We start from the raw sequence: 24587 nt of genomic DNA on the forward strand, positions 1-24587 counted from the left end.
ACAAAAAGTGTCGATGTTGAAGTGCAAAATAGGAGGTATTACTTTAGCAGATGTTTGTCTGATGAAGCTATTGCTAAACTAAGGAGGCCATTGCTCATCTTACGACAGTGGAAAATAGTGAAGTAGTCGAGGCCAGTGACCTGGGTTTTACCTCTGCAGATGTTGTTTTCCTTGTTAGTAACACTGCTGATTTGTTGCATTCAGCTTTAGATGAAGCTGCTCCTTTGAAAAGGAGGGTTTCTAGCCACAGGAGCTTAACTCCCTGGTATAATTCAGATATCCGCATGTTGAAACGAAACGTGCGTAAAATGGAAAGGAAGTGGTACTGTTGTGAGTCTGTAGACTCCTATCGTGAATGGAAAGATATTCTAATAGTATATAAAAAAGCCATTCGCAAAGCCAGAACAGCTTATTATTCAACGTTGATAGAGGATAACAAAAGTAACCCACGTTTTCTGTTCAGCACTGTAGCCAGGCTGACAAAGAGTCACAACTCTGTTGAGCCGTGCATTCCTGCAGCTCTCAGTAGTGAAGACTTTATGAGCTTCTTTAACAGTAAAATCACGAGAATTAGAGAAGAAATCAACCAGCCGGTTGTGGGCGTTTCTTCAGCTTTAGCGACTTCCCTAAACTCTGTCTTGACTCTAGACTGTTTTGATCCTATAGACCTTCCTGAGCTGACCTCACTCGTCAATAGAGCTAAGTCAACCACATGTATGTTAGACCCCATCCCGACTCGACTATTCAAAAATGTTTTTTCTCTTATTGGTGCGACAATACTGGACCAAATCAACCTATCCCTAAACTAAGGATATGTACCACAGGTTTTCAAAGTTACAGTAATTAAACCTTTACTTAAAAAACCTTCTCTTGACCCAGACACCTTAGCTAATTATAGACCAATTTCCAACCTTCCATTTGTATCTAAAATTATGGAAAAGGTAGTTTCAAGCCAGTTATGTGACTATTTGTATAGAAAGGATCTGTTTGAAGTTTTTCAGTCAGGGTTCGCAATGCATCATAGCACAGAGACAGCACTGGTTCGAGTCACGAATTACCTTCTTATGGCCTCAGATAAGGGATTAGTGTCCATACTGGTTCTACTGGACCTCAGTGCTGCTTTTGACACTGTTGATCATGGCATTTTACTGCACAGGTTAGAGCATGTTGTTGGGATTAAAGGGACAGCTCTACGTTTGTTTAAATCATATCTATCTGACAGGTTCCAGTTTGTTCATGTACATGAGGTTTCTTCAGAACAGTCAAGGGTCTGTTATGGTGTTCCGCAGGGTTCAGTGCTAGGGCCAATGTGGTTCAGTTTATACATGCAGCCATTGGGAAGTATAATCCAGAATCACGGCATACACTTTCATTGTTATGCTGATGATACGCAGCTCTATTTGTCTATGAAGCCGGATGAAACAGAACCGTTAGTTAAACTTCAGGCATGTCTTAGGGACATCAAGGACTGGATGTCCGGAAATTTCTTGCTTCTAAATTCAGATAAAACAGAGGTTATCATTCTTGGTCCAGAGCATTTTAGAAGGGATTAGATGGTGTTGCGATGGCTTCCAGTGCAACTGTGAGAAACCTTGGTGTTGTTTTCGATCAGGATTTGTCGTTTAAACCATATGTTAATCAGGTTTGTAAAATAGCGTTTTTCCAATTCTCCGTAATATTGCAAAGATTAGGAAAATCCTCTCGCAGAGTGATGCAGAAAAACTAGTTCATGCATTTGTATCTTCTAGACTAGATTACTGTAATGTGTTATTAGTAGGATATCCAAGTAATTTGCTGAATAGGCTCCAGCTGATCCAAAATGCAGCAGCAAGAGTACTGACAGGAATCAGCAGGAGAGACCACGTCTCTCCAGTGTTAGCGTCACTCCATTGGCTACCTGTAAAATTCAGAATACAATTTAAAATTGTATTACTTGCATATAAAGCCCAAAACGGCTTAGCTCCGCATTATTTGCAAGACCTGATAGTGCCTTATGTTCCTGGCAGAGCTCTCCATTCTCGGAGTGCAGGTTTACTCGTAGTTCCTAGAGTATCCAAATGTAGATTTGGAGGGCGGGCGTTCTGCTATCAGGCACCATTACTATGGAACTAACTATGGACTATGACGACATCCACTGCCAATCCAGGAAGCAGGAACACACGGAGACACACGTCAAGCACTGGAAATCTGCAACAAAAAACCACAAACAAAGCACGAAACCGGCACGGAGCCAACCAAAACACGAACAGCAATCGACAAATCTTGAGATCTGATCGCAGTCTGAGCTAAGCTATCGCTACCGCTACCTAAACCCAAAAACTAGAGAGCCAGCATGCAGGTGAACAAGCCAGTGTGTATGTCTATGTGTGTGTATGTATATGATCATGCGTGTGTGTGTGTGTGTGTGTGTGTGTGTGTGTGTGTGTGTGTGTGTGTGTGTGTGTGTGTGTGTGTATGCATGTGACTAAATGACTATATGTGTGTATGTGTGTATGTGTGTATGTGTGTGTGTGTGTGTGTGTGTGTGTGTGTGTGTGTGTGTGTGTGTGTGTGTGTGTGTGTGTGTGTGTGTGTGTGTGTGTGTGTGTGTGTAATAAACCAAACAAAGCTCCACCTGAAGTGTATCTATAGTGGCTATATATCATATATAATATGATAGCTTATAATAAAAAAATGGAAATGGAGAAGAGAGGACGGGAAGAGGAGAGGAGAAGAAGGGTGAGGGCCGGCCCCCGTCTACTGGATGGCCGGTGGGGGGACGCGGGTGTCTTATCAGGGCCGGCTTTGCTGGTCCTGCCTCCTGGCTTCGGCCTCCGCTCCCCCTCTTGCCCCCCCTACACGATTCATACGCACATAGGCGAAAGGCGGGGGGTCCGGGTCGTGGGGGGCACTGTCCCGCGTGGCCCGGCACTCCCCGCCTCACGGTTTCAAAACCCCCCCCCCCCACCCGGCGGCGGCCGAGGGGGCCCTCGGGCGGGGCCCCCACGGCGCGGAAAGAAGCAGCCAGGGATCCCGCGGCGGCGGACCGCGACCCAGGCAATCCCCGGCCACCCGGTCCGGGCCGGACACGCGGCCAGGAGGCCCTCACCCTTCAGGCCAACGACCCCCACCCGGCAGGGGGCCAGCCTGCCCGGAGAGACAGAGCCGCCCCGGCCGCCGACGCGGGCAGGCGCACCCGTCCCCCACGAAAGTGGCCCTCCAAGACCAGAGGGGCGCCCCGCCGTAGAGGCAGCGGGGGGGACCGGAGACGGGCCCGGAGAGAGGGAACCCCCCAACAAGGCGACACCCGCGCAGGCCCGACAACGGAGGGCCCCAGACCCAGGCATCCCATTCATTCATCCATTCACCTATCCGATACCTATACTAATAATAATATAATATACTATACATAATAATAATAATAATACTAATAATAATACTACTAATAATAATAATAATAACCATCTTTGTATAATATAATATTGATAAATTATTAAGTTTTTGATGTCCTGCCAATGGAGGCTCAAATCCTCCATGGCAGGACCCTTCCATACCGCATTCTCACCGACACAGACATACAATCACACACCGTTTCCCCCTCCCCGGGGGGGTCCAGCACCGCCAGAAGGCACCCCAGGCTGCACGGCGGGCCCCTCCAGGCCCGGGTAACCCGACCCACCTGTCCCAGGCCGGTGAGGGAACGCGGGTGATGTGGGACCCCCTCCCGCCCCTTGTGTTGAGTGCATGTGATTAATGCCGTAAAAACAGGGAGGAGGGAGGGCCAAGTATCGATTGACACCGACCCCCCCCCCCCTCCCGAACTACGTGTCCTTGTCAAGTGTATTTATAAAGTGTTGAATGTGCAGTGTCTATTTTGCTGTTAAAACCGTGAGGCGGGGAGTGCCGGGCCACGCGGGACAGTGCCCCCCACGACCCGGACCCCCCGCCTTTCGCCTATGTGCGTATGAATCGTGTAGGGGGGGCAAGAGGGGGAGCGGAGGCCGAAGCCAGGAGGCAGGACCAGCAAAGCCGGCCCTGATAAGACACCCGCGTCCCCCCACCGGCCATCCAGTAGACGGGGGCCGGCCCTCACCCTTCTTCTCCTCTCCTCTTCCCGTCCTCTCTTCTCCATTTCCATTTTTTTATTATAAGCTATCATATTATATATGATATATTATATCATTATTATAGCTATCATTTTTTTCCATCGCTCCTGTAGTTTCTTCTGCTGGCCCCCCTTTTTTCTCTTTTGTGCATGTTTGCAGGCCGGAGCTTCGGGAGCTGCGTGCTGGCCTGCAGTCCCGGTCCCCCCCCCCCCACCCCCGGTCATCCCGTTGCTGCTTCCACCTGCCTCCGTCTCCCATGGAATACGACTCTAAAACAAGAAATAAAGCAAACCAAATAGCATATAACAAAAGAAAACACTACTCAACTAAACATATGATCACCATAACCTTTTCTGGTTTCTAGAAACAACATGAAAACCTTTTTTCTGGGTATTTCTAGAGGTGGAACCAGGAAGACTGAGCTCTTCGCAGCATCTGAGCCCTCTTACAGGGAAGCTCGGTTTATTTCAACCTGGCAGATTGCAAGTGGTGCATCTGTGCAGAGAATCCTCTTTTTGTTCCCCTCTTTGCTTTTTCCTGACACTCGAACGTACGGCAGCAGGCAAACAGACAGGAGCAGATTAAATATGCAAGCGCCGAAAGGTAATCCTCCGAGGCTGCAGTTTCGTCCTCTTCCTCTCATGGAAACATCCAGAGACGGAGATTAAACCGCCCTGCGTCTTTAGCTGGAGTTTCCAGGCTGGATTTCATTTCAGGAAAAAGCTGGTAGAACCTGCTGAGACGTTTCCTCATTAATATCGGTGAGTTTCAAAAGCCACTCATCCCCCTTTAAATATCAACCTGCGGGAATACATCACCTCTGTCGGACAGTGATGTCATACCGATATTACTTGCTGAAGGTTAGGATGGTAACCTTCAGCTCATTACCTCAAACCAATGCTTGTTTGGATTTTTGGTTTGTCGATGTATTTTAAAGCTATGCTCAAATCCAATTTGATTAACTGGCCAATCACGACTCAGAACTCAGTATCAGAAGCTTCTTGGTTGATCAGGATGTAATCAGGTCAGGTGAAGCAGATTATCAAGTGTGAAAATCAGTTAAAATGTTGTTCTTTTGACATCGTCCTTGTCTCTGTGGTTTGTTTGCTGCTATTGTTGTTTCTGTTGTCAGGACATTCATGTTTGAAAATACTTTTTTCTGACGGCAACATAAACTCATGATGCAGGAAGAATCTTCAGTCTCAGGCCTCCAGGAGAATCCAGATCAACTGAACTGGTCCTGAGGGTTCCACTTAAGTCCAGCGCAGATATCTGATCATTTTAATTCATCCGACGCCCTTTTATAACTCAAGGGGATCCGTTTTAATTCCAACACCAAACTTGAGCAGAAACTGAGAGAACATGACAGCTGATGCTGTCGAACGAATCCTCCACACAACCCCTTGAAGTCACATGATTTCTTGTCTAGATTTCGCATTTCAAACCTGTAACAAATGAGGGAAGAGTTATGTTTGAAACACAGCATTCAAAATATGAATCTGCTCTATAAACCTTTGACAAGACACATCATCCAGGAAAGAACATTAATGGAAAGTTACTATAGACGGATTAAGAAAAACTATTGGGTGGGTGGGTGAATGGATGGATGGATGGATGGATGGATGGAAGTTGGTTTCAGGTCTGCTGGTCCAGACTGATGAACACAGATTCCATTTTTTTTCAGGTCAGCATTAGACATCTATACTGTTTGGTAGATTATTTCTTTGTTGTAACAGTGCGTGTCAGCAATAACTCTTATACCATTAGAATGCCAGTTTATTTCCTTTTACTTTTAAATGAAATGACAGATATGTAAGGAACACGCATTTGTGGGTTGTGCCCAAATCTGCTCTGCCAATGCCATACAACTAATTCTGACATTCAGTAAGTTTACATGGGAAGTTTAAAAAGTAAAGTAAAATTACCAGTAAAAATTACTGTGTAAACAACTAATTCCGAATGAAAATGGCCATTCCCAATTAAACTTAATTCCGAAGTAAGTGGCTGGTTTATTCCGATTTTAAATCCGAATAGAATACAGTAATTCCGCGATCATGTATACACTCATTCCGCTTTAAATTAATTTAGGTCTTTATGCGCTGCTCGTTCCCTTGCCCGTCTGTCGCGATGACGATTATATTCCGCGCTGGGCTTGTTTTCGAAACTGTAACGACCAGGACTCGAAGGAGGATTCAAATGCACGACTCCAGGAACAAAAGAGTATTTATTTGAAAAAGCAGGAACCAAAAATGCTGCAGAGCAGGATCAAAAGGGTAGAACAAAAAGCACTCTCAGGGAGGATCAATCTTCCACAAACTTGAAGTACACAATATGGCGACGTGATACACTTGATTACACTCGACATGAGGCAACAAACTGGCAACAAGACGGGGAGACACTACTATTTATACATGAGGTAGGGGAACACAGGTGGAACCAATCAGGGGCGGAGTTGACAATCACAGTGGAGGGAAAATCACACAAAGGGGGAAGTTAAGATTTGAAATGAAAGGGAGAAGTTGAGTATCAAAATAAAACAGGAGGTACATGAAATGAACACAGACATGACATGAAACACTGAACTTGAACACCTTTGACGAGACACAACAGAAACAAAGTTTCAAGATGGCAGTAAACGGTGGTCAAGAGCAGAGACCATTTATTTAATAAATAGCTTGGAAGACCTGGAAATAATTAAAAGAACAGATGGCAGGAAACATAAAAATTGTGAGCTTTTCAAAGTTGTAGTGGCTAAGCGGCTACGTTTGTTTTTCTTCCGGTAGACGTAACTTCCGGTCCCCCCCCTATCCAATCAGAACCTTCCCAACCCCCAGACCTTAAGCGGAATTGGATAAAGCTGATAAAACGTGTTTTCCATGTAAACCTCAATTCGGAATTACTATTTCCATGTAAACTCGAAGGAAAATAGTTTAATTCGGAATTATTTGATTCGGAATAATTAATTAAGAATTAATCATGTAACCGTGGCCACTGACTCTTGTTTGGGGGATTGGATGACTAAAATGTTTCTGCTAAGTTAACATAGACAAGTGGAGGTCAACACTGAGGTGGTCAGAGGGTGAGACTGCAGGGCAGCATGCAGCTCCTGAAGCTCTGGCCTGCAGACATGCACAGAAGAGAAAAGGAGGGGCAGACCAGCACAACAAAGAACAATGGAGAACAATGATGGTTATGAAATATTTCTAATTAATAACTGAGAAAGGAAAGAGAAAGAGGGGTGATGGGCACCACTCAGTGGGTCATGTTGGTGTCCCCCTGCAGCGTAGCTCTATAGCAGCATCTCTAGGATGAAGCTCTGGTTCAGACCACCTGCTATATATATATATATATATATATATATATATATATATATATATATATATGTTCCCAGGCCAGCTGATAGACATAGTCTCTCCAGCGTGTCCTGGGTCTTCGACGGGGTCTCCTCCCGGTGGGACATGCCTGGAACACCTCTCTAGGGAGACCTCTATCCAATACAGATGCCCAAGCCACCTCAGCTGACTCCTCTCAATGTGAAGGAGCAGCGGCTCGACTCCGAGCTCCTCCCGGGTGACCGAACTCCTCACCCTATCTCTAAGGGAGCGTCCAGCCACCTTGCGGAGGAAACTCATCTCGGCCGCTTGTATCCGCGATCTCGTCCTTTCGATCACTACCCAAAGTTGATGACCATAGGTGAGGGTAGGTGCGTAGATTGACCGGTAAATCGAGAGCTTTGCCTTTCGACTCAGCTCCCTCTTCACCACGACGGTCCGGTACACCGACCGTATAACTGCGGACGCTGCACCGATCCGTCTGTCAATCTCTCGCTCCATCGTTCCCTCACGCTTGAACAAGACCCCGAGATACTTGAACTCCTCCACCTGAGGCAGGACTTCTCCACCCACCCTTTCCCGGTGGAGAACCATGGCCTCGGTTTTGGAGGTGCTGATTCTCATCCCTGCCGCTTCGCACACGTGGTATATAGACACAGGTGTGAGCAATCAGGACAATCAGAATGTCAAACCTAAATTTTCAAAGCCAGACGGAATTTTGTTTGTGTAGAAACTGAAGTGAGACCGCGGCGACGGATCTCCCAGGTCTCACCTTTACTGCTTAAGCTTTTCTTATTAATCTCTGAAAGTCTGAGTAGGTTTGATCAGCTGTTTCTTTCTCACTGGCAGTCAGTGGTTGCCATGTTGATGACTTCAGAGTTTTAGTGGATCTGACTGGGAATTAATAGTTACCATGGAGACCGAAACTCGAACACTCCATCTAACCCAAACTTGGAAGACTGGAAGCGTAAAAAGGTTTATTCGATATTCGGGAGTGCTGTTTCCATTACAGGGTTTCTTTTTCGATATTTGGTTTTGCGCAAATCTAGAGGCGATAAAAACGAGAAGCCAGTGTTGGTAAATTCAGTCCAATGTTTGTTGTGCTTGTCATTTGACCGTGAGAGTTGATGTGTGTGGTTGTAGAATATCCCTGCAGTATAGGTTGGTGGCTGCTTCTTAAGATGGATAATGTTATTATTTCTAATTAATCCTCCTCACAGAGATCAAAGTGACCTCGACTCCACATAATCCCTTTTAACAACAGTCAGTGGATGCAGGCTGGTCCTGGCAGCCCTCTCTGGAAGGAGGAATGTGCTGGTTTAACTTCAACACCCTAAACCACCCAGAACCTTCCTGACCTATGAACAGTGGTGGACAGTAACTGAGTAAATTTACTTGAGTACTGTACTTAAGTACATATCCAGAGGATTTGTACTTTACTTGAGTATTAGATTTCTTTGGTACTTATTACTCTTACTTGAATACATTTCCAAGACAAATATTTTTACTTTTACTCGAGTAAATTTCTAGGAAGGCTGAAAAGTACTCGTTACTTTCAGGTCTGCTCTTTTTTCTTCTTCCCTAAAATCCTATTGGACACAAGCTGTTTTTGTCAAAGGAGGAGACCTATCACAGTGCACGCTCTCCACTGGGATGTACGGAAAGCGGAAATACGTCAAGCCTCCTCAAAACGATACCGCCAAAGTAGCCTGCGTTTGTCAAGACAGAGCCGCAACAAGTCAAGACAGAGCTGCAACAAGTCAAGACAGAGCCGTAACAAGTCAAGACAGAGCTGCAACAAGTCAAGACAACAACGGCTACGCCTGCGTCAGGAGAAGAAAGACAATCCGCTGAGTCGTCTGAGTCTGATAATGAGCCGGACTCGGAGCAGGGACTTTCACAAAATCCTTGGCCGTATCTTAACTCAATGTTTGAGTTCGACCGAGTAAAAAACGAGGGCACAGACAAACCACAGACATTTACAACTTAAACTTTACAACTTAAATTAATTTAGAAAAAAATATAGTAATTTACTGATGTGGAAAATAAGAAATGTACTCTTACTCTTACTCTTACTTTTACTTAAAGTAAATTTAAAAGCATTTACTTTTGGATATTTAAGTACCTTTAAAAGCAAGTACTTTTCTACTCTTTCTCAAGTAATATTTTGACTGAGCTACTTTTACTTGTAACGGAGTAAATTTTGACCAGTAGTATTTGTACTCTTACTCAAGTACTGGGGTTGAGTACTCTGTCCACCTCTGCCTATGAAGATCCAAAAAACTCCTTTCTGAAATGAATCACAGGCGCCAGAAAAGAAATAATAAAATAAAGATAAAACTTCTTTTTAAAAAGCCTGGCAGCTGGTTCCAGAGGAAAGGAACCTGGTACCTGAAGGTTCTACCTCCCATTCTACTGTTAGATCCTCTACGAACCAGAACTCTGCTTGGACGCTATGGAACTACAAACTCTTTAAGATGCTATGTAGCTTGGTCATTAAGTTCTTTATATATGAGGAAAAGAAGTTTAAATTCTGTTTTGGATTTTAGAGGTAGTCAATGAAGAGAAGATAAAATTATTTATAAGTTTATAATTTTATAAGGCAACCCGATAATAAAGAATTACAATAGTCCAGCCTTGAAGTAACGAATACACGGAACAGGTGGATGTTCCTTATGTTAACAATATAACCAAGCTGGAAGAAGGCGGTCCTAGAAACCTGTTTAATATGTGAATCAAATGCAGACCTGCAGGTCCTCTACTGACCACTAGGGTCCAGATCCAGACCTGCAGGTCCTTTACTGATCACTAAGGTCCAGATCCAGACCTGCAGGTCCTATATATGGTGGGCGTGTCCCAGCAGTAGCGGAACATATCAGAGCAGAGGGGGCGGGGCATATGACCGGCCCTTTGCAGCCTGGAGCCAGTTAAAGGAGCATGAGGCTCCTTTTAAGAAATGAGACTCTCTAGCGCCACCCTTCGCCACGATGGCCGTCGGGGGTACTGCAGCCAACAGTGAAGCCGGCACGGGAGAACGGGGAGAACGGGGAGAACGCGCATGCAGCGTCATGTGACGTCACATCCGCAGGGCAGCGCGGGAAATTCCTGCCCGGAATTGCAGCACATTTTGCAGCACACAGCCTGTTCAAGGCAACGGAGAGATACACTAGAGGGCTCATTCTTTTTGGTTTGGAACGCTTCATCTGACATTATTACTAGAAAACTTGAAACGTATACACATTTATTTCATAAATCCTGCCTCAATCCTGCCTCATGCTCCTTTAAATAGAACTAACATCGTCTCCCATTCATCCGGACCACTTCACTTTTGGATGCTCATCCCTTTTCAAGGTGCTTTTAGTTTCATTCTGACACCATGTTACGTTACTCTAAGATTAACTATCTTAAAATAACGAGATAGAGAGACTGACTTGCTGTTAACCGTTTACTTCAACGTCCTTGAGCAACAGTGACCAATGACAACACATCCGGGTCCCTACATACTAACCACCAGCCCTCTGATTGAGACATAACCAGGCTTATACTGTACTATAACAGGTTGGATTTACTTTACACAACAACAAAGTCCAACAAACCACAAAAACAACAAAAACAGACTAATAAAACAAATACATTTCAGACACAAATTCAACGCATTTGTAGGAGTTCAGCACCACGGATAGCCCCCAGATCACTCTGAAATCACCGTCTGACATCCACTTCAACTAATGACAGTAGTGTAGTAAAACTGACACGGCGGCCTATAAATACATACGAGTTCAAATTCAATTTGAAGTATTGTGGCCTACTCACCACTACTTGAATGTACTCGGCGAGCCTTGCGCTCCGCGAACTCGCCCTGGCGGCCCGGGGATGAATCGCTGCTAACAACGTTGGCTTCATCTCCCACAGGAGGAGGATTAACGCGAACAAAATATGCGTCTATCTTGGGCAATTCGTCTTTTTCTTGGTCCCTTTTTTCTTTTTCTTTGCGTTTTATCGCTCCACTTTTGTGTTTCTAACTCCCGCTCATGTTTAGGCTGTAGGATTACTGCGCTCTGTTGACGAGTGATCGATGATGACGTTGATAGACGGCTGTTGATGACCAACGATTTTACCCAAAATACATTTTGAGATTCACTTGCAATTTTAGTTTTAATGTTAACTGTAAGTGTGAAAATCTCAGCACAACATATGCTTTATACCTAAAATGAACCAAGTGGTGCCACAAAAAAAAAATCTTGCAGGCGGCCTGTTGGCCCCGCCCATTTGGAAAACGGACCAGAAAGAGAGAATAAAGGAAAAAGAGGCTCCAAAATATTTCTTTAGTTTCACATCTGGCTGACATCAGGGATAATTTGTTCAGTAATATCTACAGTTTATGGTGTGAGTCAATTCATTTCTTGCTTCTCCTCCTTTAAATGTTGGTATTTGTTCATGTGAGCTGTTTTTCTTCTTCGGCTTCTGTTGTAGTTGATCTTTTTTATGTTAAACGTTTGCAACTTCCTGTGTTGGTTCAGTTTGTCCTGTTCATTTGTTCCTGGTGTCCCAAGAGTTGGAGTTAAGATCTATTTCTGCTTTCAACCACCTTTCTACCTGCTTCTGCCTTTTTCTTATTCACATCTGTTTCCATCTGTGGCTCTGATGTTGTTCTCATATTGTTTCTTGTAATTATTTGACCCATCAACTCTCACTGTTTGTGGAGTTTCCTTGGACCAGGAGTTTTTGTTGACTTCAGCTTGTGTATTTGTTGCATCTGTGTTTATAGGACCTTCAGATTTATGTTCTAGTCATATTTTAAAGCCAACAGGCTCTCTTCCTACCTGCCGGACAGGTAGGAGGATATATCGTCCCTGTTAGCAGGTGAGGTAACAAAACAAGTGGATCATCGCTGAAGTAGTTTTGTGGAAAAAGTCTGAGGAAGAAGTGAACTAATGCTGTTAGCATTAACTGTCACGGCACACACACACACACACACACACACACACACACACACACTAGGGATGGGCGGTATGGACTAAAAAATGTATCACGATCATTTCTGGCATTTATCCCCATAACGATAAAAATGACGATAGAAAAAAACCAATTCAACTCCACCTTTGTAACTAAACTGTAATGACTCAGATCCGCCATGTTTGTTACACAAAAACCTCATCAACAGGAATTTTTCTTTCTTTCTTTCTTTCTTTCTTTCTTTCTTTCTTTCTTTCTTTCTTTCTTTCTTTCTTTCTTTCTTTCTTTCTTTCTTTCTTTCTTTCTTTCTTTCTTTCTTTCTTTCTTTCTTTCTTTCAGGCTCATTTCTTTCTTTCTTTCTTTCTTTCTTTCTTTCTTTCTTTCTTTCTTTCTTTCTTCTTTCTTTCTTTCTTTCTTTCTTTCTTTCTTTCAGGCTCATTTCTTTCTTTCTTTCTTTCTTTCTTTCTTTCTTCTTTCTTTCTTTCTTTCTTTCAGGCTCATTTCTTTCTTTCTTTCTTTCTTTCTTTCTTTCTTTCTTTCTTTCTTTCTTTCAGGCTCATTTCTTTCTTTCAGGATCATTTCTTTCTTATATCTTATATCTCATATCCATCCATCCATCCATCCTTCCTTCCTTCCTTCCTTCCTTCCTTCCTTCCTTCCTTCCTTCCTTCCTTCCTTCCTTCCTTCCTTCCTTCCTTCACGTACGTTGTGCGTGGATTTAACACAGAACCATAAATCAGTTTTACACAAAAACGTCATCAACGGGAATTTATCATTTTTACCGAGATGATAAATTCTTACCGTGGGGAATTTTTTTGACGGTTTATTGTGAACGGTAAAATATCTCCCATTCCTAACACACACACACACACACACACACACCCACACACACACACACTGACAGAGTGTGTTCTCTCTGGGAACTGATGTGATGCTGAGCCTGAGGACTTGAGGACCAGCAGACAGCAGCATCATGTTGACACGTCTGGGGGGGAGTGTGTGCAGCTGTAATCTCTGCACACACACACACACACACACACACACACACACACACACACACACACACACACACACACACACACTGGTCGAGGACGTTTTAGTGCTTGGTCATGCTCTCGTGGCCGTTCGGATGGCTGTCGGAGCTGCCTCCTGACATCCAGGTCGCCGTGGTTCGGCTGTTGGGAGGAGACAGATTTTTATTGGATGCGTGTTGCCACCGCGGGAGGGAGGGAGGGGGAAGGGAGGGAGACAATACCAAAATCCTGCCATGATTTGATGATATTCGCAGCAGAGCTCTGAGGACACAGCGAGCTCGGAGGCAGGATGCTGACATTTCTCTGATCCCGAGGTTTTTGTGTCGGCAGGACCATCATGGGCCCCCACGGCATCAACCGGGCCGTCCAGAGGCTGGAGTTCTGCGACTGCAAGAAGGGACTGGGTGAGTGCCGGACCTTTGACCCCGCTGACCTCCTCATTGGTCATTACAGCGGCTCACGTCTGAGAGGACGGCTGCTTCCCTTGATCCGGGCACTCCTCTTACTCCTCTTACTACCACGGCGACCTAGTAACCGGAGCTGTCCTTTGTGTTTACAGGTGTTAAAATAATCGGGGGCTACAGAGAGTTGACAGGTGAAGAGTTCGGCATCTACGTGAAGCGCGTGATCGCCGGTGGCTTGGCGGCTTTGGATGGTTCGTACACTGTGTACCAGACACAAACTCTCATTACAATCGCTGTCATCCGGCCTCACCTGTCCATCTGTCCATTTGTCTCTGTTCCAGGCCGGCTTAAGTCCGGCGACCTGATTCTGGACGTCAACAACGTCAGTCTAATTGGGGTGACTAATGACAGGTGAGTCTGAAAGAGCCAGTGCTGCAGAAGGTTGTTATGGACGTGTACAGTTTGATTTAAAACTGGAGGCAGAAACTTCCTCACAGACCATCTTACATCAGTGAAGGTATTTGAGAAAGTTCTGCAGTTTATAACCTAGACCACAAACATTCGGACAGAACCTGGTCCACACTCCTTGATCATCTCTGGACCTACAGACTAACATACATTTGGGGATTCATTGTTTCAGGTTCATGAAGTCTTCAGGTTCAGGATCATGAAGTGTTTTGGTTCTGGATCAAGAAATTTTCAGGTTCAGGTTCAAGTTCATGAAATCTTCAGGTTCAGGATCAATAAGTCTTTAGGTTCATAAAGTCTTCAGGTTCAGTTTCATCAAGTGTTTTAGTTCAGGATCAAGAAATCTTCAGGTTCAGGTTCATGGAGACTTTGGCCCTGTCCCAATACTACCACTACCCCTACTTTTCAGCCCTACCCCTAAATTTTGTGCGTTCCCGTGAGGGTAGTGGTGTCCCAATTCCTCTTTTCACCTAGGGGTAGTGAAGAAAAGTAGTGTAGTGACTATTAATCTGTCCCTACGGATCGAGTGTTTTCGGATGCTCACTAGTTTGATCTAGGGACCGAAAAATTTCCCAGAATGCTTTTCGTCGTCATTTGCGGACCGAATCAAAAAAAAAAAAACATGGCAGACATTTCTTATTTTTTAGTGAATAAAATCTATATTTTGAGTTAGTTTCTGCATAAAAATGCGTTTATTACATTTCTAGCAAGAAATATATATTTTACTTTCATAATATTCACTCAGTGAATGTACATAATCACTCATTTGCCCGTTGTTGCTAAGTCTTTTTCAAACCTCGCCAGAATAAAGGCTGATTTATGGTTCCGCGTTACACTTACGCAGAGCCTACGGAGTAGGTTACGTACCCTACGCCGTAGGTTACGATTTAACGTGGACCCATAAATCAGCTTCCGAGCCGGAGCTGAAGGCAGAAATCCCGAAATTTTCGGAGCAAATTTCTTATCAGGCGTAGCTACAACTGTTAGATTTCATCTATTAAACCAACATTTATATTCCTAAATGATTTATTTCAGCCAGCGGTAATTCTCCACAGAGCTGCAGGTTTCTCCCCCGGGACGACGGTGCAGGTTGACCCGGCGATCACGTCTGTTCTCCGGCTGCTGCTGCTCCGGGCCGGCGGCTCTTATCATCGCCGAAAACATCGGGTCAAATTTCTTAACAGGCGTTATTTGGATAAACTGAGCCCAGGTTGGGCATCTTAACGGTTACTTTTACGCCTGAAAAAATATTAAAACTTAATAAAGTGGTATATTAACAGCGCTACAGCTGAAATTAAAACAGCTTTTGGCGCTCAGCTTCCTGATTTTAGGGGTGGTGCTGAAAGTAGGAGTAGGGGGAGTATTGGGACAGACCCTTTAGGTTCAGAAAGTGTTCAGGTTCAGTTTCATCAAGTGTTTTGGTTCAGGATCAAGAAATCTTCAGGGTCAGGATGATGAAGTCTTCAGGTTCAGGATCAAGAAATCTTCAGGATCAGGTTCATGAAGTCCTCAGGTTCAGGATGATGGACACTTCAGGTTCAGGTTTGACTGAGTTCAGTTCTGTTAGTCTACCATGTTGTTTGTAAGTGTAAGTAAACCCATCTGGGGGCCTTCGTGACATTGAGCTTTAATGAAGCCCTCCCAGATGTGCATGTTAGTCATGCTAGTCATGCGTGTGCACTAATTCACCCGCCACAACCTTAGAAGCTTTGACCTGAGATCTGATGACCAGCTGTTCGTCATTCTGTGGCATCACGCAGAATCTGGGGTTTGATTGGTCGGTTTCTTTTGATGGGAGGGTGTGCTTCGTTTGCTGGCCGTGGTTCGTCAATGTTTTCTGAGATTAATGAGTGTCTAATCATGTCTGGTTATCGGAGTCCTTCTTTGAGTTCAGACTCACCTTAAAATAGCAATTATGCTATTTTTAAACCATTTTCATCCACCATCATGCTGCTAAAGTCATCATATGTCAGATTTTCCACCAAGTCGTTTATTTTCATTTTAAGCAGTTTGGATTTTCTCATCAAATTCAAAAACATAATTTAATCTTAAGATATGCACTCATTTTTCAAACAGATGATCATTTTATAAACTGATCAGAAAAAATCAGGGGAGAAAGAACTAAAATAAATAGTGCTGATCGTCCATTTCCTTTAAAGTCTCAGTGGCTCACCTTTCACAGATACTACAGGATGTAGGGTATCAGAGAGACTATAGGGTGTAGGGTATCACAGAGACTACAGGATGTAGGGTACCACAGCGAACACAGGATTTAGGGTATCACAGAGACTACAGGATGTAGGGTATCACCGGCACTACAGGATGTAGGGTATCACAGAGACTACAGGATGTAGGGTATCACAGAGACTACAGGATTTAGGGTATCACCGGCACTACAGGATGTAGGGTATCACAGAGACTACAGGATGTAGGGTATCAGAGAGAGTATAGGGTGTAGGGTACCACAGAGACTACAGGGTGTAGGGTATCACAGAGACTATAGGGTGTAGGGTATCACACAGACTACAGGATGTAGGGTATCAGAGAGAGTATAGGGTGTAGGGTACCACAGAGACTACAGGGTGTAGGGTATCACAGAGACTATAGGGTTTAGGGTATCACAGAGACTGGAGCACATGCAACACAAAACGAAAACAACATTATTGCCTCACTGTGGGGCATGAAGGCTGTTTAGAAAATTTGAAACCAGTTTCACACCATTACCAGAGTCTTATGGTAGTGGAAACATTTGCATGTGATCTATATGATCAGGAGGACTGCCAGGGTGTCACTCTTGCAAGGGCTAAAATGTTCAACTCATGCGTTTTCAGAGAGAGACCTCCCTCCAAACTCCCACACATCAAGTGGGCAAACCATCAGGCTGCACAGAAGGAGCCTTGAAGGTGCTCCCGGCATTCCTCCTCCAGTAAACATAGGGTACCACAGAGACTACATGATGTAGGGTACCACAAATACTACAGGATGTAGGGTACCACAGAGACTACAGGATGTGTAGGGTATCACAGAGACTACAGGATGTAGGGTATCACAGCGAACACAGGATTTAGGCTACCACAGAGACTACAGGATGTAGGGTATCACACAGACTACAGGATGTAGGGTATCAGAGAGACTACAGGATGTAGGGTATCAGAGAGACTACAGGATGTACTGTAGGGTATCACAGAGACTACAGGATGTAGGGTACCACAGAGACTACAGGATGTGTAGGGTATCACAGAGACTACAGGATGTAGGGTACCACAGAGACTACAGGATGTGTAGGGTACCACAGAGACTACAGGATTTAGGGTATCAGAGAGACTAGAGGATGTAGGGTATCACAGAGACTACAGGATTTAGGGTATCACAGAGACCTATAGAGTGTAGGGTACCACAGGGACTAAAGGATGTAGGGTATCACAGGGACTAAAGGATGTAGGGTATCACAGAGACTACAGGATGTAAGGTATCACAGAGACTAAAGGATGTAGGGTATCACAGAGACTACAGGATGTAGGGTATCACAGAGACTAAAGGATGTAGGGTATCACAGAGACTAAAGGATGTAGGGTATCACAGAGACTACAGGATGTAGGGTATCACAGACTACAGGATGTAGGGTATCACAGAGACTACAGGATTTAGGGTATCACAGAGACTATAGAATGTAGGGTACCACAGGGACTAAAGGATGTAGGGTATCACAGAGACTACAGGATGTAGGGTATCACAGAGACTACAGGATGTAGGGTATCACAGAGACTACAGGATGTAGGGTATCACAGAGACTACAGGATGTGTAGGGTACCACAGAGACTATAGGGTGTAGGGTATCACAGAGACTACAGGATGTAGGGTATCACAGGGACTACAGGATGTAGGGTATCACAGGGACTACAGGATGTAGGGTATCACAGAGACTATAGGGTGTAGGGTATCACAGAGACTATAGGGTGTAGGGTATCACAGGGACTACAGGATGTAGGGTATCACAGAGACTATAGGATGTAGGGTATCACAGAGACTATAGGATGTAGGGTATCACAGAGACTATAGGATGTAGGGTATCACAGACTACAGGATGTAGGGTATCACAGAGACTACAGGGTGTAGGGTACCACAGGGACTACATGATGTAGGGTATCACAGGGACTATAGGGTGTAGGGTATCACAGAGACTATAGGGTGTAGGGTATCACAGGGACTACAGGATGTAGGGTATCATAGAGACTATAGGATGTAGGGTATCACAGAGACTATAGGATGTAGGGTATCACAGAGACTATAGGGTGTAGGGTATCACAGAGACTATAGGGTGTAGGGTATCACAGAGACTACAGGGTGTAGGGTATCACAGAGACTACAGGATGTTTGGTCACACACAGACTACAGGGTGTAGGGTATCACAGGGACTACACGATGTAGGGTATCACAGACTACAGGGTGTAGGGTATCACAGAGACTACAGGATGTAGGGTATCACAGGGACTACAGGATGTAGGGTATCACAGACTACAGGATGTAGGGTATCACAGAGATTACAGGATGTACAGTAGGGTATCACAGAGACTACAGGATGTACAGTAGGGTATCACAGAGACTACAGGATGTAGGTTACCACAGAGACTACAGGATGTAGGGTATCAGATAGACTGTAGGGTGGAGGGTACCACAGAGACTACAGGATGTAGGGTATCACAGAGACTGGAGCACATGCAACACAAAACAAAAACAACATCATTGCCTCACTGTGGGGCATGAAGGCTGTTTAGAAAACTTGGAACCAGTTTTCCACGCCATCACCAGAATCCTAAGTTAGTGGAAACATTTGCATGTGATCTATATGATCAGGTGGACTGCCAGGGTGTCAGTCTTGCAAGGGCTAAACTGTTCAACTCATGCGTTTTCAGAGAGAGACCTCCCTCCAAATAAAAACTCCCACACATCAAGTGGGCAAACCATCAGGCTGCACAGAAGGAGCCTTGAAGGTGCTCCCGGCATTCCTCCTCCAGTAAACATTGGCTCTCTTACAGCAAAAGCTGTGAAGGGTAGATGCACATGCAAAAAGCACAAGTTGCCGTGCACACATTTGAGCCAGTGTGCAATCTGTGATAACAGACTACTTATAGATGACTAGAAACAGCTTATTTTTATTCCTGTTTATGCAAATGTGTTAAAGCTCCTGCATGAGTAGAAAAAGTGAAAGGAAATGATCATATACAGGGTACTTTATGATGAATATTAACTTCATGTTCATACAAATGTTATATAATTGTTCTCTTTGGTTCTGTTATGCTACATGTGACTTCATAAACACATCCCTACCTGGCTAACGCCCCATATAGCTGTAGTTTGTCTTTTGAAACGTGTTCCAGCTCTTCACCCTCTACAGCTGTACATTGGCAAGACTTGCACAGCTGTCATGGCGTTTTCTGTCTTACATCCTGGCTCACTGTCAAAACTCATACATTTCATTACAATCACTACGAAGCATGAATTTGATGAGCAAATGATAAAAATAGCAAAGCCTCATGGTTCCCTTGTAAGTTTTAACCCCGTAAGCGCCAACGCAGCTTTTGCACTTAGAAAACGTTGATTTAGGTCTGAACAAATGTACGAAACTAAGAATTTGAGGATATTTTCTCATGACTTTAATAATTGCTGTGTATGCCGAAGACACTCGCTGTTGAGTTTGTGCCGGTCGTATGATTTCCGCTGGTTGAACGGCGGTGCTCAATGTCGCTACCTGATTATCCACCAGATCTAAGCATAGCATTTGCTCGCGTAATATAGGCGGCTGCCACGTTTGCCTGCCTTGCCGAGTAAAATTCATGGTTTTAGAAAAATGTCCAAGAATTTCTACTGGCAGCCAACAGAATCTCCCCCACAACTTACGAGTGGGTACTCTTGGAAGCCCTGCTCTTGTAGCAGCTTAGCACAACCCCCCGGAAGGGGCATAAACTATTTCTAGTTAAATATTGAAGTCAAAATGAATCACAAATTATTGCATTGTGTTTTTGTGTTACCATGGCAACTTGTTCATGGACACAGGCTCTACCCCATTTGGTGGTCCTGACCAGGACAAAGGGCTGTAGAAGAGGAAAGGATGCATCACTTCAGTGTTTAATGAGCGATGCTGATGAAATGTTTTGGTCAGCAGAACAAAACCTGAACATTCCTGGGGAGTGAGGCTCTGGAGGATCATCCATCACAGTCGCAACATTAATGTAGTTTTTCTTTTTTCTTTTTTTTTTTTTTTTTAGTTTTGCAGGGGTTGTAACTCTGGGATGACATTTATTCGCACATACAAGTTAAAAACAAAAAGATACATACATGTTAATATTGTGCAGGAGAAGTTGGAAGCCAGAAGGCTTATCGAGAACTTCTCCCAAAAGAACACACATCAAAATACCAGTTGTAGATTCACATGTTTAGATGCAAATATACCAGTACATACACACAGTACAGATTATTACAATACATATAATAATAACCTCTTATTGAACTTAATATGATTGAGTGACCTTACATTATTCTACTGCAAAAGCATTTTTTTGTAGTTTGTCTTGAAAGCTAACAGAGATGGTGATGTTTTTAGCCAAGGATCAGTAGCATTCCAAAGAATGGACCCTCGATGTCTTATTGAGAACTGCCTAAGAGAAGTACGAGTATAGGGTATGTGCAGGTTCTTGGCTTGCCGAGTGGGATATGAATGAATATCGGAATTCAAAGAAAAAAAACACTTAAAACCAATTGGAAGGTTGTGACAGTTGTAAATACATTTGTACACAAACAAACATATCTGCAAGGAATTCACTTCAGAGACGTGAATGAAGAGAGGAGCAGATGGTTCTAATCGATCCGAAAAGGTAGCCAGTCTAACAAATCTTTTTTGAAGTAAAATTATTTTTTGAAGATTGGATGAATAGGTGCTAGCCCATATTATATTACAGTACGATATGTAAGGAAAAATTCAACTATAATACAGAATTAAGAAACAACTTCTATTTAACAATGTACACACCTTCCTAATAATACCTAGAGACTTCATTGCTTTTTTACAAACATGATCAATCTGTTCTTTCCAGTTTAATTTATCATCAACTATGATACCTAAAAACTTTGTCGAAGAAACTTGGTTGATTTTTGTGTCATTGATAAAAAGATTTGCATCTTCATTCGAATACCTCCTGCCATTTTTACAAAACAAGATGAAATTCGATTTTTTTACATTCAATGACAGCTTATTTGTCTGGAACCAATCAGAGACACAAGATAGACCTTCATTTGCTTCCCTAATTAATACTTCAAAATTCTCATGTGACATTATAATGTTGGTGTCATCAGCAAACAGAATTGAAAATAGTCTAGGAGATACCCAAGCGAAATCATTGATATATATCAAAAATAAAAGGGGACCAAGTATAGAGCCCTGAGAAACCCCACAATTTAGCTTTGCCCTGTCAGAATCGACACCATTAATGGAAACAAACTGTTCCCAACGTAGTAATACGTTGGTGATCAATTTCAGCAATTTTAACTTTTTCCAAAGAATAGTTGCTGCTTTTTCAAGACCCCGATTTTCAGATGTGTTACAGAATCAGAAAGTAGAAGTTGTCTATCCTAGTTAATACTCGCCTGACCGGGCCTTTTCTCTCTTGAATGAGGCAGTTTTTCATGTCTACAGTGCGGCATGTTGCAGTACTGATTAGTTACATCTGTGTTTTGTCTCCCGATAGGGCAGTGGAGATCTTGAGGACGGCTACACTCTCCAATCACATGTCCCTGTTGATTGCCAGAGACGATGAGTCCAGGTAAAAACCCAAATAAACCACCTTCATGGTTGACATGCAGTGTTTTACTTTTTGTGCATAAAGTTTGCCCTTCTATCCTTGAGAGAAACACATTTCTCAATGACTCTGGTTAAAGTTTCTAGTCTTGTCTAGTCAATGCATTAAGATGAAGCTGTGCCGTTCTGTCTGTCAGGAAGGTCTTGATTCTCTTAGGATTCTATTAGGAAAATGCTAATTAATATAGCACCTCTATAAAGGTAGACTATTATATTATACATGGTCTATTCTAAGGTGTGTTCCCCACTTTTCTGCACAATACACAACCTGTCTGAATTCATGCTGGGTCTGATCCTGACGTTTGAAAAAGGAGGCAGGGAAAAGCAGGGGACTGCTGATTGATAGCGATGTCCGGCTGATCGGGTCCAAGCTGTTTCACGTCCAGTGTCTCCTGAAACGTCCTCCTCTCAAAAGTTTTAAGTTACTTCACTTTATCTGATTTCTATTTCACCATTTTGCTTATTTGTCCGTTTCCAACTCCCACTCAAACTCACTCTGCCGCACCTTGTGGCCGACGGCACCAACTGTAATTGACAGATTTATTGACATATTTTAACCCTAGCGCCCTCTATTGGCCGACCGCCACTGGCTAGATGGCTTTTTACCCAACCATCCGATGTCTCCCAGCCTCGTGTGTGTGTGTGTGTGTGTGTGTGTGTGTGTGTGTGTGTGTGTGTGTGTGTGTGTGTGTGTGTGTGTGTGTGTGTGTGTGTGTGTGTGTGTGTGTGTGTGTGTGTGTGTGTGTGTGTGTGTGTGCGAGAGAGGGGGCTGACCTGGCAGTCAGCTGTCCCTGACATTTTCACATCAGCCTGCAAACTCAATGCAAACACAGTCTGACACAATCAGGACGCTGAAAGTCCATCTGCAGAAAAGTCTGCAGCCCGGGTGGAGGTTCAGGTTTGAACGGGGAGAACGAGCATGCAGCGTCATGTGACGTCACATCCGCAGGACAGCGCGGGAAATTCCGGGCACAATTGCAGCCCATTTTGCAGCACACAGCCTGTTCAAGGCAACGGAGAGATACACTAGAGCAGTGGTCCTCAACCTTTTTTCAGTGATGTACCCCCTGTGAAATATTTTTTCAGCCAAGTACCCCCTAACCAGCGCAAAGCACTTTTGGTTGTAAAAAAAGACCTAAAACAGAGCACTGTGGCATCAGTAAGTGATTTATTAAACATAAAAATATTGCTGCTACGCTTCAACCACGACTCCATCGTTGGTCCAAGTGATTGACAGGTGAAGCCAGGTGGCATTTGACAGGTTAGGTGGAACCATCCTGGTGTGGGGGATACTCTGCGGTTTTAGGATAATAAGTTGAATAGCCTACTCCTGAAGATAAAATTCATTTTATGAATTTAGACTTATATTTTCCTCAATTATTTATTAAATATTTATTTTTAAAGGATTTTTGCATGGATGCTACTTTTTAAATATATGTATATTTTAAAATCTCACGTACCCCCTGTAGTGCCTTCACGTACCCCCAGGGGTACGCGTACCCCCATTTGAGAACCCCTGCACTAGAGGGCTCATTCTTTTTGGTTTGGAACGCTTCATCTGACATTATTACTCGAAAACTTAAAACGTATACACATTTTTTTCATAAATCCTGCCTCAATCCTGCCTCATGCTCCTTTAAGAACCAAAATAACGTAGAAATTATGCAGCAGCTTTTCAAAATTCCTTTATTTCTGAGAAGGAGATGAAAATGCTAATCAACCCTAATTATCCCCAGCTGTTCTCATCTGCCAACATGTGGCTGTAACATCCTTTTCCAAGTTTGGGAACAAGCGCAGCTCAGTTGAACGCCCCAGAAATCTGTGGTCTGTTCAGGTTTTTGTCCTCAGAGGGGGTCAAGCTCTGCAGGGGAACAGATGGAGATAAAAAATAAAAAAGTCCATCAGCTTACAACAGCTGGAGGGAAGTGACGTGTTGTTGTGACTGTGGAGGGGGGGTCAGCTGACCTGGGGCAGACGGACAACTCCTTCATGCCTGTTCATGTTGTTTCTGGGTGCAGCGCAGGGGTGAAACCAAATAACCAACCAAAGGTAAAACAAGTTATAACAAGGTGGACGCCTGTTTCAGCTAATGTCAATAAAGAAAATTCAAGAGAATGAACAGTTTCAGTAATTAACAACGACCCGGACGCTTTAATCGTGCACAGATTTTCTGAGTTAAAGGGGTGGGTTGTACTGTATTTGGAGATTATGGGTGGGACTTTGGTGGTTCACGTTAGGGAAACAAAAGCAACATGGACTTAGCGCTCACAGGTTTATAAATTGGATTGAGGGAGGAATTTTTCAGAACATGATGTTTTTAAGCCTTTGGTGGATTCTCAGGGCAGTTCAGGGACAGTTAGGGTTTTTTATTTTCATTTTTAAATCCATGTCCAGCTGTCTGTTTCCATCTTAATCTCACCAATAAAGACAAAACTAAGTCTCGTTACCTTATTGAA

The 24587-nt window shown here is 43.8% G+C and overlaps 1 protein-coding gene across 1 annotated transcript in view; it reads left to right on the top strand.

Annotated features, from left to right (window-relative positions):
• Nucleotides 1-24587, top strand: part of stxbp4 (syntaxin binding protein 4) — an 82909-nt gene that overhangs the window by 12005 nt on the left and 46317 nt on the right. The window contains exons 3-6 of the mRNA XM_061707953.1: nucleotides 13738-13811; nucleotides 13967-14062; nucleotides 14153-14222; nucleotides 22022-22096. Coding sequence (XP_061563937.1) covers nucleotides 13738-13811; nucleotides 13967-14062; nucleotides 14153-14222; nucleotides 22022-22096 — 315 coding nt within the window. The remainder of the gene's footprint in view (nucleotides 1-13737; nucleotides 13812-13966; nucleotides 14063-14152; nucleotides 14223-22021; nucleotides 22097-24587) is intronic.

The sequence above is a fragment of the Cololabis saira genome, chromosome 19 (genome assembly GCF_033807715.1).
Source record: "Cololabis saira isolate AMF1-May2022 chromosome 19, fColSai1.1, whole genome shotgun sequence".
Taxonomy (NCBI): domain Eukaryota; kingdom Metazoa; phylum Chordata; class Actinopteri; order Beloniformes; family Belonidae; genus Cololabis; species Cololabis saira.